The sequence below is a fragment of the Antechinus flavipes genome, chromosome 6 (assembly GCF_016432865.1).
Source record: "Antechinus flavipes isolate AdamAnt ecotype Samford, QLD, Australia chromosome 6, AdamAnt_v2, whole genome shotgun sequence".
In the NCBI taxonomy this organism is placed as follows: Eukaryota; Metazoa; Chordata; class Mammalia; order Dasyuromorphia; family Dasyuridae; genus Antechinus; species Antechinus flavipes.
The window spans coordinates 149,297,718-149,318,354 of NC_067403.1; the positions used below are offsets into that span (position 1 = coordinate 149,297,718).

A 20,637-nucleotide genomic window follows, 5' to 3' on the forward strand; every position below is an offset into this window, starting at 1 on the left:
CCCACCTCAAGGAAGTTTGTAGAATCATAATTAGGTGAATAAAGAAGCAAGTTTTGTTGGTAACTTGGAAGCAGATTACTAGACTCTTAAATATATTAGAGTGCACATTTCCTTGGCTATCTAAGGAAGAAAAATTAGAGTGAGATATGTGAGAAGTAGTGGGAGAGCAACTAATTGAACATTATGAAGTTATGGGTCCTGACTCAATTCATGAAAAACATTCCTTATATACAAAATACAATTGGCTTTAAAGAATCTCACAAGTTCTAAGAAAGCAAATGAAAAGCATGGAGAATTAATTAGACAAGAACAGCGCTGATGAACTTAAGGGGTGTGGTGCTTCTCACAACTCATTTAAACCTGAGCAGGTGCCATTAAGGCATTCCTCATTTTCACCCTCCTCCCTCAATTTCATCCTCCTGAGTGACACTATCAGCAGCACCCATCCAGCAGTTTTGTCCACCCCCTATGACAAGATTACAAAGGGCAATAATTAAAGCTAAAGAGGAAGGACAGGACATATCTGATTTCAAAATACAAACATACTCTGTGATTGAAGAGTTTGACTCTTCAGGTCAAGAAAAAAGAAAATATACTTTGTTTAAACAAGAAATTATCAAAGCTCTGAAAAAGCCTCTGAAAAAGGCTTTCACTCTTTATGGGTCTACGTCATCTTACATTGTAATGGGCTAAGGCTTGAGTTGATGCACTGAGGTCCCAAGCACATGAGGCTAAATAGTAATTGGACCATACTTTATTAATATATAAGCTTGGAGAAAGAATGGCCCCCGCCTACTCTTTGTGCAAGTCCTGATGTGTTGTATAGGAAATGACGATTCTGGTGGATGGAGGCAGGGGAGTGAAAAAGGAAGGGGAGGAGAGCTCAGCCCTCACTTGCTCTGCTAGCTGGTTTCCTGTCGCAGCTGCCCATATTGCTATCGCAATCTTTTTTCACCTCTTCACTTGAATAAAGACTGAAGATTTTTCCCTTGACCTGAGTTCCTGACTCCGGCTGATTTTAAATACGCGATCATTATATTACATTAAGATGATATTAGAGAATTTAGCTTTTGAAGTTTTAACTCCCAATGTTTGGAAATCTATAGCAAGGATATATTTAGAATCTGGACAAAACTTGTTGTGGCTTTCTGAGTATAGTGAACTCTGTAGAATACAAGCCCAACAAAATAGGCAAACTGGAATTAATATAACAGTCACCTCTGATCAACTAGAAGGTTTAAGTCTTTATGCAGGCTATTTAGCACAGATTAATTACCCTTTTGCAGCATATGAGCAAATTGCTTCTGCTGCTATCAAAGCATAGGGCACCCTCCCAGGAAGACAAGATAGAGAGGAAGACTTCACAAAAATAGCATAAGATCCAAATGAACCTTTTCTGATTTTGTGGGATGTCTGCAGACAGCTGTTATATGAACTATTGGTGAAAATATAGCAACAGAAATAATGGTAAGACTAATACATGATTGGAAATGGATTTTTGAAGAAAAGGTTTCTAAAGTTCCTTTTAAAGTACCAACTATCTTTACAGATGCATCCAAACATAACATTTGTGCTGTATACTCTCATGATTTAACTATAAAGAAAGTAGTCAGAACTTTCTTTCAGTCCACTCAGCAGAATGAATTGTACGCAATCATGCTAGCTCTTACTTATTATCCAGAAGATATAAATATAATATCTGATTTGCTCTATTCAGTAGGTGTGGTACAAAGAATTGCCTCAGCCCAAATGAAATTTTTAGTTTCTAATATATATTAGCTCTTTAAGGAACTTCAAGAGCAAGTGAGAAAATATCCAGGTAAGATTTATATCTTGCATGTCCACTCTCATAGAAGACTTCCAGGTCCTATTTTTGATGGTAATTCAAAGGCAAATAACCTTCTAATCATGTTGGCCAATACTCCTTTATTTCAGGTCACCCCAAGAATCTAATTCTAAATATTATCAGGCTGCTCAAGCTTTATGTTTACAATTTGGAATAACAAAAGAGGAAGCTAGGAGCATAATAAAAGCCTGTACAATTTGCCTTCCTTTCCACACTCCTCTGCTCCCTCTAGGGAAGAAACCTCGTGGTTTGAGACCCCATAAAATTTGGCAAATGGATGTGACCCATTATAAATATTTTGGTCGCCTGTCTTTTATCCATGCTGTGGTAGATACCTTTTCAAGATTTACTTTTGCAATAACAGCAGCAAGAGACAGCCTGAGTGGCTTATCCAAACATTTGCAATTATGGGTGTGCCACAATCAATAAAAACAGATAATGGGCCTGCATATACTTCTAAACATTTTGCACACTTCTGTGTACAGAGTAAGATTTTACAAACTGGAGGGGCAGAGCCAAGATGGTGGAGAAGGCGCATGCAACTTTATAAGCTCCTCTCATCCCCTCATTACCAACTATTAAATTCACCCTCAAATATAGCTCTTGACTGCTAAATTTCATGAAGATTAGAAGCATACAATTTACCACCTGAAGATAATCTGGAAGATCACCAGAGCAGGTTTGTCCTGAGGGGCCAGAACAGACCAGCATGGACAGGGAGATAGGAGAGACCAGGGATATAGGAGAGACAAGCTTAAGGAGCAGGCCAGGAGTGGGGGTGATTTCTGTGGCTAGAGAAGTTATAGAGATGACTCTGCTAGAGACTAACTGCTCTGCCTTGATTACAAAGCAGTAAACTGCCAGAGAAATTAAAGCCAAAGACAGAGGGTACTCTAAAAAAAATGCCAGAACTTAACAAGATCTGGCTATAACCACCCAAAACTGGAAGTGATTCAGGCAGACCCATAAACACAGCCCAGCAGGCACATCCTGCAGTACAGGGCTTTTGCTGGGGCAATTACAAATCTGCATAGCATGGGGTCATAGCCCAGGGCAGATTCTAATCTGCACAGTGCAGGGCTTAGCCTGGGGTAATAGAACTTTCAAAGCATGACCCTGCTTCCCTGAGCAGGAATGCTTCCAGTCCCTGCAGGGTTATTCACTGCTCAGCCACTAATATCCATAGCCCCAGGATGGGATTTGGCTTGGGGCAGTGTTAGAGTTCAAATGTTGGAGTTCTTGTTCTTCTCAAAGCACAGCCGATTTAGAGGCTTAGAGCCCTTCCGATGTCTCCAAATCCAAAGGTTCTGTCCTTCAGCCTCTGCCTCTGCTTTCTTCTGCCTCCAACCAACACAGAGATGGAATGTCTCTCTTGACTCCTTCTGGGGAGCCCAGCCACCAACTACAGTGGTGTGAGATGAAGATGAATCTGGTTGTCCACTGAACTCCCCACTCGTAGCTTTATCCTCTGAAAACCCTTCGTCTGCCACCAGAGTCGCTCCTCTCGAGTCCAGCTGAACTTTCTTCTGCGACCAGCCAGCCAAGAGGAAATAATGTATTCTACCATAGAGCCCTCATCCCTGGCCTTTTATCTGACTCTTCTGAGAGAATGGGATTATGGGTTTTCTCCCATAGTGCTCTCTGGCCCAACGAGCTTCAAGGGAGGTGTGAACTCATTGAACTCCAATGAGTAAAGGTGTGAACACAAGCCTTGTATTAATTAGTTCTACTTAGTACCTTGTTTCAGGTTCTGCCCAAAACATCTTCTTGTAAGATTAGATCAACTCTAATTAGTTAGCAGTTAGTAAGGATTCCAACAGGGCAGTGAAACTTTTACTGCTCAGCATCTAGCCCCAGGGCAGTCCTTAACCTGCACAGCAGGGTTCTTTGCAGGGTATTTTCCCAGCTCAGCCCTGCAGACCTGAGTTACTTCCCCGTGGGGAACTCTTTCCCAGAGCAGTCCTGTACCTCGATGCTCTTTGTAACTGATTGGCAGGACAGCTACCCATCCATACACCTATCACTGCTCTGTAGAGGAAGCTGGTAACCTCCTGGCCCTAAAGGCAGAACCTACAGGCTTTTTAAAAAATGAGTAAAAAAATCAAAAGGAAGGTAGGTAGCTTCTATACAGAAATAGAGCAACTTTTCAACCCCGCGGAAACTGATAGCTGACAATCTCCAGACAACTGTTGGTCCCCAACACAAAAGGATTTCCTAAAAGACACTATTAAAAAGCCTTTGTACAAATAAAACTAATGCAAACAAGATTAGAAGGGAAGCAACAAACTGGGAAAACATTTTCACAGTTAAAGGTTCTGATAAAGGCCTCATTTCCAAAATATATAGAGAACTGACTCAAATTTATAAGAAATCAAGCCATTCTCCAATTGATAAATGGTCAAAGGATATGAACAGACAATTTTCAGATGAAGAAATTGAAACTATTTCTAGTCATATGAAAAGGTGCTATTTCTAATCATATGAAAAGGTGCTCCATATCACTACTGATCTGAGAAATGAAAATTAAGACAACTCTGAGATACCACTACACACCTCTCAGACTGGCTAGGATGAAGGAAAAGATAATGAAGAATGTTGGAGGGGATACGGGAAAACTGGGACACTGATACATTGTTGGTGGAACTATGAACAGATCTAACCATTTTGGAGAGCAATTTGGAGCTACACTCAAAAAGTTATTAAACTGTGCATACCCTTTGACCTCACAGTGTTTCTACTGCACTTATATTCCAAAGAGATCTTAAAGGAGGGAAAGGGACCCACATGTGCAAAAATGTTTGTGGCAGCCCTGTTTGTAGTGGCTAGAAACTGGAAAATGAATGGATGCCCATCAATTGGAGAATGGCCGAATAAATTGTGGTATATGAATGTTATGAAATATTGTTGTTCTATAAGAAACAACCAGCAGAATGATTTCAGAGAGGCCTGGAGAGACTTACATGGACTAATGATAAGTGGAATGAGCAAAACCAGGAGATCATCAGACACAGCAACAAGAAGACTATATGATGATCAATTCTGATGGACATGGCTCTCTCCAACAATGAGATGTTTCAAACCAGTTCCAATTGTCCAGCAATGAAGAAAGCAAAAATTTGGAACAGAAAGTGTTGTAAGAGTCAATGTTGAAAAATTACCTCTGCATATATTTTGTAAATAAAAAGCTTTAATAAAAAAAAAGAAAATGAATAGTCTTTTTTTCACTGCTCTACACACTCGTATCACTGTTATGAATTAATAGTTGAAAGTCATATCCAGATTATGAAGGCCTTAAAATAAAGTCTAAGGAGTTTGAATTTTATTCAGTGTTATTCAAAAACAAGCAGCTTACCTCACTACATCGCCATATATAGTATAAATTATATATACTTTTTAAACATATACATTCTCTTGAAATCATTCAAAATTCATTAATGATTATTTAAAAGCATATGTAATGCAATACTTAGACACCAAATGACATTCATAACAGTTTTGAAGGCTTATTTTTTCCTGTCAATTAAAAAAATATCATTTGATTTATCACAATTTAAAATTACTTTATTTCGGACAATGAATTGCATCACTAAATCTGTATTTCTCAAAAATCTTACCTCTAAGCACAGGGGAAGAGAAATTATTGAGCACATAAGATTTAATATGAGAAGCTACTATGAGTTACAGCAAAATTTCTATAAATCAATTATAATTCTAATTATTCCTGAAAAAGAGATATAGAAATGATTCTTGAAAGTTTTTCATTAGAATATTAAAAATGTTTTACTATCACAAAAATAATCAGGAGAGGAAAAAATAAAGAACTATTTGCCCTCCATTATGGTTAAGAATAAAAAAGCTATTATGAATTAGATTTTTTAAATCCTACAGGCTTGTTTTAGTTTATTTTTGATCATCATAAAGTCCAGAAGCATAAAAACAATCTTTGTTCATTAAGATTCTCAATTAAAGTAGCAAAATTCACAAAAAATAAGTAGCATTCCATTAGCTGACTAAATTTCCTTTGAATCAATGCATCATTTCAATAAAAACTGACATGAAAGATCTAAAAGCTGCAATACCAGAAACATCTAACTTTCCTGCATAAATATCCATAAGAAAAATACCAGGATACTTTTGAATAATTCTTATACAATTTCAGATTAGTGTATTATAAAGCTCCCTGCACCAATTTTAACAACTATTAAACACAAAATCAAAGGATAGTAAATCATACATTTCTTCCAAGTACTCTAAAAATGTCATATCTGAAAATAAAACATTATTAACACACCTTATATGTTCCAGGACCGGGAGTTATATTCTTAGGTTCCACAAAGCGTTTTTCTTTTTTAAGAAATAAGGACAGTTTGGGACATGTCTTGAAAATTGGGTTGTATGAGGCAGGTCCTATAGAGAAACACAAGAAGAACTTGGTAAATAAAGGGTGATTTTTAAAATAACATAAAAATTGATCTTAAATTCACGTAATTTTGTCTTAACATTTTATTAAAGAATGAATATCAGTATAACTATGTTAAGTAACTATTTACACTCAAAATAATTTATTTCAATGCATAAAGAATCCTTTTTTCAGTAACAAGCCTCAAATTTTCATCAGGACTTTTTTTTCTCCTCCTTTTCTATTGCCTTTTTTCCCCTAGTACTTCCACACTCTATTCATCTGATTCTACTTTTTTCACTTTATTTTATTTCTGAAAGATTTTCCCAGTCTTTATATTTATCCAACTTAATTACATCATAATACTCTATTGTACTGAATTCCACAATGTTAACTATTCCCCTGCTATTGGATATTCATATTGCTTTCAATGATTTTTGGGTTGCAGGTGGTTGTAATTACAGAGCTGCTCTGAAAATCTTTGTGGATAAAAGCTTAATTTTTGTGGTTTCTTTTTTGATTACACTTGTAGGATGTATTCCCAACAATGGAATTAGTGGGTCAAAGGAAATGATGATTTCTGTAACTTTTCCTAAGTACTGAAATACACTGTCCCCATGATTTGACAACTTGCAATTCCACCTCCAGTGAAAGAAATGAATCTATAAATCTTTCAGTTTCAACATTAAAAAAATTTCTATCCATGGTAAGTGAATATTAATATTTCCTCTTTTGAAAACTGTCAATTTATAGACTTAGGAACTCTTAACCATTGTGATGATCAGTCAAAACTCTGGAAGATTTATTTCAAGGAATGTTTCTTATCTTTCAGCAGATGTGCTAGGTGAAGAATGAAATATACATTTTAAGGCATGGCATGACTAATATGTGAATTTGTGTTGCTTGATATACTTATTTGGCTGGGGAGGGTTCTTTTATTCTGGGAGGAAGTATTAGGAGGGAGAATAACAGATACCAGTAGAGATACATATATAAAAAGAAAGTTCAGGCAAAGGAAACAAATAGCAGGATAGTTTGATTACTACTGTGTTAAATATAATAGATACTTTTTAAAAAAAAGTCAATAGTTTATATATATATATAACAGATTCATAGCTTTATATACTATTCTCTATTTTTCTACCTATTTATAAATGTTAAATGTTCATGTTAATTGATATTTGCCAAACTCATAATAAAAGGGTGATAAAAGAATATATGTTCAAGAAAACTGAATAGGACCTGAATAGGACCTGAATAGGACCATTAAGACAATATGCACAAGGAAAACAACACAAAACTGTACTGTGGACAAAACAACCAAGCTTGACCAAGGTGAAGAGATGAGAAAATTGCCTTTCCTTCCTACTTCATAGAGGTAGGAGACAAAGGGTATGAAAATTTCATATATTGTTAGATTCAGTTATCTGTTGGTTAATTTTGCTGACTGATTCTTTCCCATCTTTTATTTTTGGCAACAAGAGATAGATCTTTGGGTAGGGAAACTGGTAGCATATATTTAGAAATTAAGATAATGTGAAAGCAAAATTTATCAAAAAGAAAAGAAAAACTACAACATTCACTCTACATTCTCTCTTGTCTAAGCTAATTATCACTACTTATTTTTTGCAGATTCTCACGTGCCATAGTTTCCTCATTGACCTAGATGAACTCTTCTAAATACTCTCCATCTTACAAGTGTCTTTTCTTAAAGCATGATACCCAAGACCTGGTAGGATATTCCTTGACCAGGAATAGTTCACTGGAATTATTATATCCCTTATTTCTGGGCACAATATCTTTAAAATTGTCATGTATATTTACAGAAATGTCTTTAATATTCCAAGTAAAATGTAATTTCCTTAAAGACAAAAACAATATCTAACATTTCTTTGCATCCTCAGTAAATAAAGAATATATGAAAAAATGAAGCAAAGCAAGGTCTGTAGTCTTAAGGGTTTTTTTTTTAACTGTCTTTAACATAAGAGATGAAGGAATGTTTACTCAACACTTGGTTAAATTAACATTTCTCTTCTATACTTATCAAACAGTATTTGTGTTATAGTCTTTTGTTTTTGAGCTCCATGGGGTGAGTGACTTTTTCTTATTCAATTGGTCTTCCCTATGCCCATTTCCAACCTCACCTTCTAATGCCTGCTAGATAAATGTTTGTTGAAGTTGAAAGAGTGACTCTTGGGTCATATTTTCAAGGAATGGAAAATAAAAGAAACAGAGACAAAAAGAGCGTCAGAAGGTAATACTAAACTGGAAGTCAGATCAGAACTGAGTTTGGAAGGTCATGGTGTCATATACTATAAAAAGGTCAAGAAAAATGCAAAGTGAAATGAAGCCACTGGAGATAGCCCCTAGAAAGTAGCAATGTACTTTCAATAAAGTAGCAAAGATAGAAACTGGGTTGCAGGGAACTGTAGAACGAATGAGTATTGAAAGGAAATGGTAACAACAGGCACAGAATGCTTCAAAAGTTTGCCAGTGAAAGAAAGGAGAACATTGCATGGAAGAAAGCCAAGTCGAGAAAATGTTTTATTGCTTTGTCTTGTGTTTTCTAGAAGAGATGAAAATTATACATGTTTGAAGATTGAGAGAAAGACACCCACAGAGAGAGAAAAGTTGAAGATGATTTTTAAAAGGGGGTTGGGGGAGAATAGAGGGCTATGAGTGAGGTTTTAAGTTCCCAGAGAAGGCAGGTAACAAAAAAATTAACTATGAAGGAGGACACCTCTTTCTCTGACAGAGGATGGGGGAAATTGGCTTAAGGGATAGATAATCTGAAAGAGAGGCAAGAGAAAATTGAAGAGTTCATACCAGATGGCCTTAGTTTTCCCCTAAAAGGTCATTAAGACATCTCTGAGATTGAAGCTATGAGAATGATTTCTTTGGAGTTTCTGAGGAAAGGAAAAGGATTTGGAACAGTTGTCATAAGGAGTGATTAGGGGAATCAAAGATGATGAATCAAAAATTGCTAAGGTGCACTGAGAACTAAGGTTAAATAGCATGAAATTGTAATAAGCCAGTTTTACATGATTTTATACCTTTTTACAGTAATCCTTTCTTGTGTCTGGGGTATAGGAGTACAAAAAGTAGATTCAAGATTGATTCAAGTTTGAAGACTTTTGCAGTGGACATTGCAAAATATCCAGAAAGTTAGGAGATTTAAAAAAGAAGTTAGATATCACAGTGGATAAAGAACCTGGCTTAGAGACAGGAAGACCTGAATTAAAATCTGATCTCAAAAGCTTACTAGTTGTATGACCCTGGACAAGTCACTTAAACCTGTCTAAGTTTCCTTCTCTGCAAAATGATCTGAAGAAATAGCAAATGATAGGATAAAAAATAATTTAAAATTTTAAAAATATATAAAAGAAATTGGAAATTTTTTAAAAAGTAATTAATGAACAGGGGAATAAACATTATTAAGTTCAGCACCTCTCAAAATTGCATCTACTGTTTTGACTAAATTCTGACAATCACTCTCATTTTCTTTCCACTCCCACTACTTCCCAACCCTAACATTGATCCCTGGGTTACACAGGTCTTAGTTTTTGCTTAATCATGTCTTGAATCAGGCCTACATAATGTTTCATGGTCACCACTACAACATAATGCCTAGAGTCCAGCATAAGCTATCTTTCCACCCCTACCTCTTCTAATTTTCTTTTTCTGTTTTATCTTCTTTTCACTAGCATGTAAGCTCCTTGGGGATAGGTACCAACTCAATTAATTGTATTAATATCTCCAATTACCAAAGGCCCTTGTCCATAGTAATTATTCAATAAATGTTTTTTATTCATTCTATCTCTATTATCTATCTATCCAACCCTCCATCCCTCCTTCAGTCTATACTTCTATTTAAATATCAATATCCCTAATATCCATGTTGATGATTCATTTGATAAACTCACCTCATAGTTTCCTATCTTTCTCTACTTATCTTTATTTACATTTATCAGACTTTCTCCAGACTGGACTTAATTATCACATTGCATTAGTCCACTCTCAGGATCTTGTATCTAGATCTCTTATCTTTTTCCTTTTCTCAAGGTCTTACACTTTTTTCTTCTATAACTGTTTTACTCCCATATTCATGAAAAGCAGATCTCAAATCACAGAGCTGCTTCTAATATTCTGGGTACACATATATTTCTATACAGATTATATTTAGTGATCGCTTCACTTCAGTCAACCATATCTGAATTCTTGGTATGGACTATGTGCTATAGTAGATGGTGCAAAGAAAACAGAAATTATGGAGCATTTTTTTATTTTGTGTTATTATTTTTCGTTTTTTAAACATATCTGTCATGTTGTAAAAGAAAAATCATAACAAAAGGGAAAACCCATGAAATAGGAAGCTATCCCTTCCCCTTCCCAAATGAAAATAGTATACTTTAAACAACATTCACTCTCCACAGTTCTCCCTCTGAATGCTAATGGCATTTTCCAGCCCAAAGCTATTAGAATTGTCTTGGATGACTTTATTGTTGAAAAACCTTAGTCTATCATAGTTAATCATCACAGAATCTTGTTATTACCATATATAATGTTCTTTAGATTCTGCTCATTTCATTCAGCATCATTTCACATAAGTCTTTCCAAGCTTTTCTGAAATCAGTCTGCTATCATTTCTTATATAACAAAGACATTCCATTACATACACATAATCATAACTTATTCAGCCGTTCTTCAACTGAGAGGCACCCATCCAATTTCCAATCCTACTACAAAAAGAGCTGCTACAAACATTTTTGTATACGTAGGTTCTTCTCTTTTTATGATCTCTTTGGGATATAGACCCAGTACTGATACTGTTGGATCAAAGGGTATGCACAGTTTTATAACCTTTTGGAAAGAGTTTCAAATTTCTCTCCACAATGCTTGGTTCACAGCTGCACTAAGAATACATTAGTGTCCGTGTTTCCCACATCTTCTTCAACATTTATTATGATTTTTTTCATGTCATCTTAGCCAATCTGAGGGGTGTGAGGTGGTACCTAGTTGTTTTAATTTGCATTTCTCTAAACAATAGTGATTCAGAGCATTTTTTCATATGAAGGCTTTAATTTTTTTATCTGGAAATTGTCTGCTCATATCCTTTGACTATAAATTGAGAAATGACTTGTGTTCTTATAAATTTGACTCAGTTCTTCATATATTTTAAAAAATAAGACCTTTACCAGAAACATTGTTTGGAATACAGAAATCATTAGGGCATACCTTCTACATTCAAGTACAATGTACATGAGAAAATAGTACATGAATTCCTTAAAATTCCTTTTTTCACAGTTGTTCAGTTGTGTCTGACTTTCTGTGACCCAACTTCTTGACAAAGATACTGAAATGGTTTGCCATTTCTTTTCCAGCTCATTTTGCAGGTGAGGAACTAAAGCAAATAGGGTAAAGTGACTTGTTCAGAGTCACACAGCTACAAAGTGTCTGAGGCCAGATTTGATCTCAGGAAGATGAGTTTTTATGATTCCAAGCCTAGTGCTCTATCCACTTTGTCACCTACCTGCTCTTCACCTTAGAATGGAAGCAATATATTGAACATGGTTTGCCGAGGTAAATTAATGAATGATACTAATTATTGGCCAAAGAAATTCAGTCTAATTATCTCATTGCCAAAGAAACTGAAACCAGAAGTATATTTCTTATCTAAAATGGTGTTGTGATACGCCAGAGAATTCTGGTACATTATGACTAATGTATAAAAACATTAGAAAGAGGATCTCACAGTTAGAATTCATTTGAGAGGTGAAGTTTTTAAATACTCCATTATTACATCTATATTTTATTTAAAATAGATAGATGGATTTATTCCACAAATTTCTGTTGATGTGGTATGATTCAGACTGGCAAACCACAAATTCCTCCTCACCTAATCTCTCTAATTCTATTTCCATTTTCTGAGCCCTACCTAGTGGGTATGTAGAGATGGATTTCTTGGGAACAGAGAAGACTGAGAAACTTGAGAGTCAGTATGTTAAGAGAATCACAGTCATTCACTAAGGCAGTCACCCCTTGTTTCTCTCTATCTGAGATATATATTCAAGATAATGGACTATGAGATTAAATATTTAGAAATATTAAAAATATATTACAAAATTTCCATTCTCCATATATCCTCCAGCCCAAATCTTGTCTTTATTCAATTCCAGTTCCAATTCACTGAAGTTGAACTTCCCTCTCTTGACCTCTGGAACTGTTCTAGCTTCTAGTAATTCTAGAAGGTGCTATGCTACTGAAATATATATGTAGCAATTGAATTGTTGTAGCTAACAAATTATTTGCCATAATAACAACATATTTCCTTATTGTATTCTTCTGGCTGTCTTCATGTTGACTCCCTGCCATGTGTTTCTTCCATCTTTCTCTTAATTCTTCTTTTCTCTTGTCTATCACAACTAATGGTGGCTCAAATGAGAAACTGGGCACCATCGCAATCACAAAGATAAATGGAAGCTGGCACTGTTAAACTGTTCTTCTCTACAATATGGAGAGTCTGACTCTTTAGACAAAAAAAATATTGGTGAGATAAAGCAAGAATTTGGGCAGATCATAAAACCAAAAATAAAATTATGAATTGTTATTCTGATATTTGAGACACTCATATTTCTCAATTTGTCAAGAAAGTATATATTCTACATTAAAAATCACTTATCATAATTTATAAGAAAAGTATTATTACAATGATATTAATAGAAAGTATAACTATGCTTTTAAATCTCCTAAGTAATATTCTTATTGGAAAAGGGATTTTTGAAATGTTTAAAGACAAGGATTTGAGCTTGAGATTAGAATGGATGTTCAAAAGAGAAATTTTTATTAAAAGATTTCATTTAAAACTCTAAAATAGAAGACTACCCAGACTGATTTCAGAAAATCCGAGAAAAACCTACATGAACTGATGCTAAGGGAATGAGCAAAACCAGGAGTACTTTGTATACAGTAACAAGAAGATTATATGATGATCAACTTGATGGGCTTGGCTCTTCTCAATAACACAGAGATATAAGGCAATTCCAATAGATTTGGGATGGAAAACACCAATTATATCCAGAGAGAAAATATGGAGACTTAATAAGAATTGAAACATAGTGCTTTCACCTTGTTTGTTTGTTTCTTGTTTTTCTCTCACGTTTTTCCCCTTTTGGCCTGATTTTTCTTGCACAGTATGACAAATATGGAAATATGTTTAAAAGTATAGTACATATTTAACCTATATCAGATTGTTGCTGTTTTTGGGAGGGGTGTGGTGAGGGAGAGAGAAAGAAAAATTAAAACACAAAGTTTTACAAGAATGAATGCTGAAAACTATCTTTACATGTATTGGAAAAATAAAATGCTATTGAGAAAAAAATAAATTAAGTTGAATGTTACATTTAGACATTGATACAACTATTATTATACCAGTATAAGTAAATTAAAGTATAAGTAAAACACAATTCTACAACTTTGATGGAAATGCATATTTACATCATATGCATATTTCTGTCCTCTTAAATGACAAAAAAAACTGATATAGAACAAAGGCCATTAAATTAGAAACAGTATAGTGAATACAAACTTGAGATTTTAAATATGTCTCCACATATAATAAGAATGCTATTGATATATAGATATATTATATGGTAATTGAATGCATCATTTTTCTTAGAAACCAAACTATGGACTTTAAATGATTCTGTTTAATACAATACCAAAAACTATTGTGACCATAAACCATTATTAATGATTGTGTGACTATTTCCATAGGCAGTTAATTGAAAATTACAACTTTAGTTATTAAGATTTATGAAGGTTAATGCAACAGGTAAGGCAATTATGAAAACACTATTGTAATGATAGGTGTCACTTTCAATTATTAAAAAATATAGCATGTCCTCTGGCCTCACATCTTGCTGAAACTGATAAATATTTACATTATGAATCATACTCCTCAAGACAGAGGAAATTATTTAAAGGATTTTGGCAAATTTGCTTTTCTTTGAATCCCTTCAATGGGCATAAAGTGAAATAAAGCTTCACTTAAGTGTTAGCTTATTCCATTTCTGCTTAGATGCTTTAGATATATTTTAAATGCTTTAGATTTTAAACTTAAAAATAACGATTTTACTGAACAGCTTTTTCTTAAGCTACATTTCCCAATACACATATTGCTGCTGTCACACTATATGATGTAGGTCAGAAACTACTCCTGCTTCATAGCACAGGTTCAAGAGTGGATTATGCACAAACCAGCATTTATTTATTTACCAAAATGCCACATTTTAATCTCAGGTCATAGAAGAATAAAACTTCAAATTCCAAATGAAACACCTATGAAAAGTCTGTCTGAATCATGATGAGTATATAATGGAAAAAATAAAGAGCAGGTGATTCCTATAATTATATATTTTCCAGGTCTGTGCCAGCTCATTCTCTATGAAATGTCAACCAATGCTACAGGGCAAAACTGGAATAGAACAGAACCAATGAGTAATTTACAGGGAGAATCTATGCTGCTAGTCCCTCAATGAGACCATTACAGTACATTAGGAAAGAATGGGTTATAACTGTTTTTATAAATTAAAGCTTTATAATATAGCAAAAAGAATAAATGATTTTAATGAGTTAAAAGTATATGAATTTTGTATTAGCAACTTATTTTTAATATGAGATATTATTTTCCTCATGAGAAGTAAAATTTAATCTCATTTCTGCAAATGTCACAAAATAGAGAGGCATTTAGGAAATTGTTCACAGAAATTAAGTGGGTACCTTTAAACAATACCATTTAGGAAGCTGAGGTTTTTATGGAATATATTTTATCGCAGTTTGAGTCTATTCTTAAACTATTACAAATCAACCACAAGCAAAAACAAAAGATTAGCTCATAGTGAAGTTTTCTTATCAATGTCTTTACCACATTTAGATTTAATGGTCTTCTGATGCTCTTGAGGGAGGGAAGGAAGGAAGGCAGAAAGAAAGGTAGGAAGGAAGGCAAGAAGATAAGAAGGAAAACAGGAAGGAAGGCAGGAAGGAAGGCAGGAAGGAAGGCAGGAAGGCAGGAAGGAAAGAAGCAAGGAAGCAAGGAAGGAAGGAAGGAAATAGGAGCTGAAAAGTCAAACATGGTAAGTGCAGACTTTTTTAGGAGTCTGATTTTGGGGAGATAAGCAGGATGATAGTATGTAATGATGACAAGTGTTTTTAAGGAAACATCTGGGAATTTTTGTCAGCAGCAGTAAAGAAAGAAATGAATAAAAATAGATTGGAATCATTCTTAGAAGAGCTTGGTAACTCGGTGGCTCACAAGAAACAACATAACCTACAATCTTGGAACTTTGGAAGTGCAGAGCTCACTGTGGCATCCTAGATTTCCACAGTACATGCTGATTTTTTAGCACAACATTAATGTTCCTGAGGGATGAAAGGGGTGGAGCCTCTCTAAGCATCCTAGCTCTCCAGAGACCAGGTCTGAAGCCAGAGCAACATTGAACCCAAGGAGCAAAGAGCAATTTTAAGCATCCAGGCCAATAGTAGCTGAAACAAGGAATTTCCTGTCAGGGATTCCACCTTTTTTTAGATGTGAACTCACTTGGTCTCTGTGATTGAAATAAGTTGACCCTACTCTCCCCAAAAAACAAAGCTGTGTAAGAGTGATATGCTTCTTAAGTATTGAGGGAAAAGTTTGTTCTTTGTTCTTGCTATATCTGAAAGCAAATATCACCTTTTAAGAGTGAATTAATATTATATAGTTAAATGGAACTAGGGTTCTAGTCCCTCGAATCTAACAATGAGGGGAGCATAACCAGTAAGAACTCAAACTTTTGTCAGTAAGGAAAAGATAATTCCATATCTAACAGGACAATCTAGAACTCTAAAACCACCCTAGAATACTCAATAAATCAGGTATGGGAGAGAAAATAAGAACATATTGGCTGCATTAGAATTGCCTTTATCTGCATGTGATAACAATTTATTTTCCCCTTAAATATACCTTTTCCCCCTTTTCTTAAAATTCTTCCCTTCTAACCTAATCCACCCCAACTAGATCTAACACTTGCTTTTGTGGCATGACACTATTAAGTCAGTGAGGGATAAAAATGAATGAATGAAAAGAAATGAAACAACCATTTATTAAATACCTACAAAGTTCTAATTATGTAACATAGCTTACAGTGCTAGACATTGGGATTATATACTGCAAAGAAAATGACAGCCTTCCACTCAATGAGTTTAGTTCTCATGGGGCAGATAACATTTCTTTTAATGGAGGAGTGGGGCCAAGGAGAAACACTTTGGTTTAGAAAGTTACAGCAAAGATGAGTCAAACCATGTGGGAAATGTTTTTATACACAGGTCCCATTCAGAAACAATGACAGAGTTGATTAGATTGCAGTCCTAGAACTGGCATAAGGGTGGAAGTTAGTCTATGGAAAAGATAGCTGTAAAACAGGGAGTGAAGTGAAGCTTTTCTAGAAAGGATGTCTGGGAGAATCCTCATACCAATCAGGAAAGCAGATCCCGAGGGAAAAAAATCCTCCAGATTTTTTTTAATGTGGGCAGCATGGCCATGGCAGACCAGTGTTTTATATTTCATGAGACAATAAATCTTCAAACAAACAACCATTGTGTTGTCATCTGATTATGAAACAATAAACCAAAACACATAGTAGTTATTTTGCAATTACATTTTTAACCTACTACACTGAAGCACAGGCCTTACTATACTTGCTAAATAATCACAATGTAGATGAACATATGACTGTCCTCTGACGCCTGCCAGCTAGAGGTAGCTAGGTGATGCAGTTCAGAGAGCCAGGCCTGAGTCAGGAAGACTAATCTTCCTGAATTCAAATCTGGACTCAGACACTTATCAGTTGTGTGACCTTAGGTAATCATTTAACCCTGTTTGCCTCAATTCCCTCATCTGTAAAATGAACTGGAGAAGGAAATGGCAAGCCATTCTAGTCTCTTTGCCAAGAAAACCCCAAAGGAGGTCACAAAACATCAGACATGACTAAACAACAACCAAAGACTGCCAAGTTTGGTGCATAAAATGAGGGTTTCAAATTAAGTGAACAAGGCTGTGACACCTTCTAATCCATTATGCCTTCAATTCAAACATTTTCCCAATTTGATCTTCAGATTTAGTTATATTTCTGCATTTAACCATCATATTTAATTTATTTTATACCTGTAATTATGGCCTTTTGAGAGGTAACATGGCATATTAAATAGAAAGCTGATCTTGTAAATCAGAAATATCTCAGTTGTCCCATTCTGACAAATGTTGGCTGTACAACTTTGGCAAATCTCCTGACCTCTTAGTGCTCCAGGTCCCACTAGAGAATAGTAAATTAAAGAATTCCTAATCTGCTTTGGTAAAGGAAGTTATCAAACAGTATTTCTCTATACTGATAAAATCACAGATCCTATTAAATAAATAAAAATCTTTTAGGCACGATCTGTTCCACTGGCCACCTTTTTGCAGACATCACCTAGGAAATTATTATGGAGGAATGAATACTTCTGAGTTCAGAAAGATTTCCCATCATCCTTCTTCTTGACTTCTCAGAGGGTTTGGCCTTGATTTTGAGGCTAAAGAGATTTTTGGTGATAAGAAGCAAGAGTATCAGAAAGCCAGAGAGAGAGAAAAGCCAAAAGGGACAAAGATTAAGGGAAGCAGGTGTGGATAACAGACACCCTGGCTGCAGACAAAAAATTGTAATTAGTAACAAGGAATCGAGTTAGAGAAATACAGGTAATGCACCTACTGAATTCAGGACAAAAACTGTCCTGTTGGATCTCTTTGGGTTCTCCTGAGAAAGTGAATTGTACTTATTTATTCATTTTCAACTCTTCAAATTTCTCTTGGGGCTTGAGAAACATATACCTTAGTTTTTTAATTTTTACCTTGTTTCTTACACTAATAAATGTGTTCTCACACTAATAAATGTGATAAAGTTATAGATCAATAGAATTACTAAATTATAAATGTGCATGTTTTAGATAGCGTGCTAAGGGAAGAAATTGAAACTTTAATGGAAAGGAGATTTAGGCTATTGCTGCATAATGGGGAGGACTTTAGCAACTCTGAGTGTGTCCAAAAATTACAATTCAGAAGCTGCAATGACTCAAGTTTGTACTATATGAAAATCAGTTAAATGAAATTATATATAGTCAAAAAAGAGATGAAATAGGCAGGCCTGAGGATTCGAGTTTGCTATATTGTTAGGCTTGGGTCTTGAAGACAAAACTATAAGGGAAGAAATTTTGGAGGTAAATTTTGTCTCAATATTTTTTTTAAATCCTCATTATTTTCAAAATCATTTAAAAGGAAATTTTGACCAGCAGGATGAATACAGAGAGGACTGGCGAGACTTACATGAACTGATGCTAAGTGAAATGAGCAGAACCAGGAGATCATTATACACTTCGACAACGATATTGTATGAGGATGTATTTTGATGGAAGTGGATTTCTTTGACAAAGAAACCTGAGTTTCAATTGATAAACGATGGACAAAAGCAGCTACACCCAAAGAAAGAACACTGGGAAACGAATGTGAACTATCTGCATTTTTGTTTTTCTTCCCGGGTTATTTATACCTTCTGAATCCAATTCTCCCTATGCAACAAGAGAACTGTTCGGTTCTGCAAACATATATTGTATCTAGGATATACTGCAACATATCCAACATATAAAGGACTGCTTGCCATCTAGGGGAGGGGGTGGAGGGAGGGAGGGAAAAAAAATCGGAACAGAAACGAGTGTCAATATAAAGTAATTATTAAATAAAAAAATAAAATAAAAGGAAATTTTGCTTCATTAGAGGCAGTTTCATATAACTGGAAATCTTCAAGTAGTAGTTAGATAATAGATTTGGTAGGATAAAGAGCAGATTTTTTAGGAAAGCGTCTTGCTCAAGTTTATGTCAGAATAGATACCCTTTGAGATTTCTCTGAAAATGGGATTTTCTTGATTAATTTTGCTAAAGGACCCCAATGCCCAATCTTAGTAACATCTGGTGAGATACAACAAACTACTATGGTTTTGGACAGAATAGTTATAATTGCACTCTGTCACAAAATATAACCAAAAGTAACAAGAAAATTAGGTAGAGGCCTAAATGTTTACTTTTTAGCAAATTTTTGCCATTTTATATAACTACATAATTTATATAATTCTTGCCATTGCTACCTAAGAAGGTTATGACATTCTTCCGCATTTCATGATTTGTAATTTTATACTCTCTCTGCTTAGTAATTATTGAACCCAGAGGAATTTGAAAATTTTTACATTCTGTTCTTCTGTAAAGAAAAAGGACTTCAAAAGAAAATAAAGAAATTTTTTGTCGTGGATAATGTGAGCAATCCTATTTATTGTAGCAGTGTAGCCAGACACTAATCTATTTTGGTTTCAAAATTTAATAAAATAGTATAAGAATAATGAGCCATTGACCTAGCTTAGTGGATACAGAACTAACTTTGGAATTAGTAAGGCCTGGATTCAAGTCCTGCATCTCTCATACTGACCCTTTGATTGTGGGCAAATTACTTCACACACACACACACACACACACACACACACACACACACACACACACAATTTGTACTTTGTTGCTTGCTTATTGTCTCCCACTACTAGTTCTCTGAGATCAGAAACTGCTTATTTATTTTGTTTGGTTATTGTTAGGGGGGGTATTTATTTGGTTGTTTTTATAGACATCTCTAAGCATTTAGGACAGTGCCTAGCATATAGTAGACATTTAATAAATGTTTATTGACTGACTTGCTATTGTCAGTGGTTGATGACTAAGGGACTTCTATTCAAAGAAGAAATAAGTTATTGATTTTTAACACTTTCTCAGAACAAGAAAATACTTTCATTGAAGTTTCTCTAGGCATCAAAATGAGTCAGTTAAGGAGGAGAGAGATGAATGGAGTTAAGTTAGGCAACACTTTTTCAACCTTAGTTATTCCCCTTTCATTAAAAGGAAACCATAATCCCAAAAGGCTGTGGTTAGAGAAGTGATTAGAGAGAAAGTCAAAACCCAGGAAAGGAATGAGTTCTAGATATCCACTCAAAGGTGGTAAGGAGTTAAATGACTGATAAATATGCCTTCCCATTCAAAGAAGTATTATACTTCCAGAAAGTCCAGAAAGAAATATTATATTTATAATGGTATCCAAATGATGTTGCTGTTTAAGCATATTACCTCATGTAAAAGCTCATTAATTCTTTTTTCTAATTATAATATTATATTTGCATTCATTTTAGGTAAATTGATTTCATTATAAAACTAGTTTATAAAGGTCAAAATTTATCAAAACCTTATTTTTTAACTAGCTAAGATTCAGCATATGAAGATTTAACCTACAGATACTAT

General features: G+C 34.8%; 1 protein-coding gene across 2 annotated transcripts in view; it reads right to left on the reverse strand.

Moving 5' to 3' along the window:
- STPG2 (sperm tail PG-rich repeat containing 2) overlaps positions 1-20,637 on the reverse strand; it is a 686,155-nt gene that overhangs the window by 286,672 nt on the left and 378,846 nt on the right. For both annotated transcript variants that reach the window (XM_051967542.1, XM_051967543.1), the window contains exon 12: positions 6,138-6,253. In XM_051967542.1, coding sequence (XP_051823502.1) covers positions 6,138-6,253 — 116 coding nt within the window. The remainder of the gene's footprint in view (positions 1-6,137; positions 6,254-20,637) is intronic.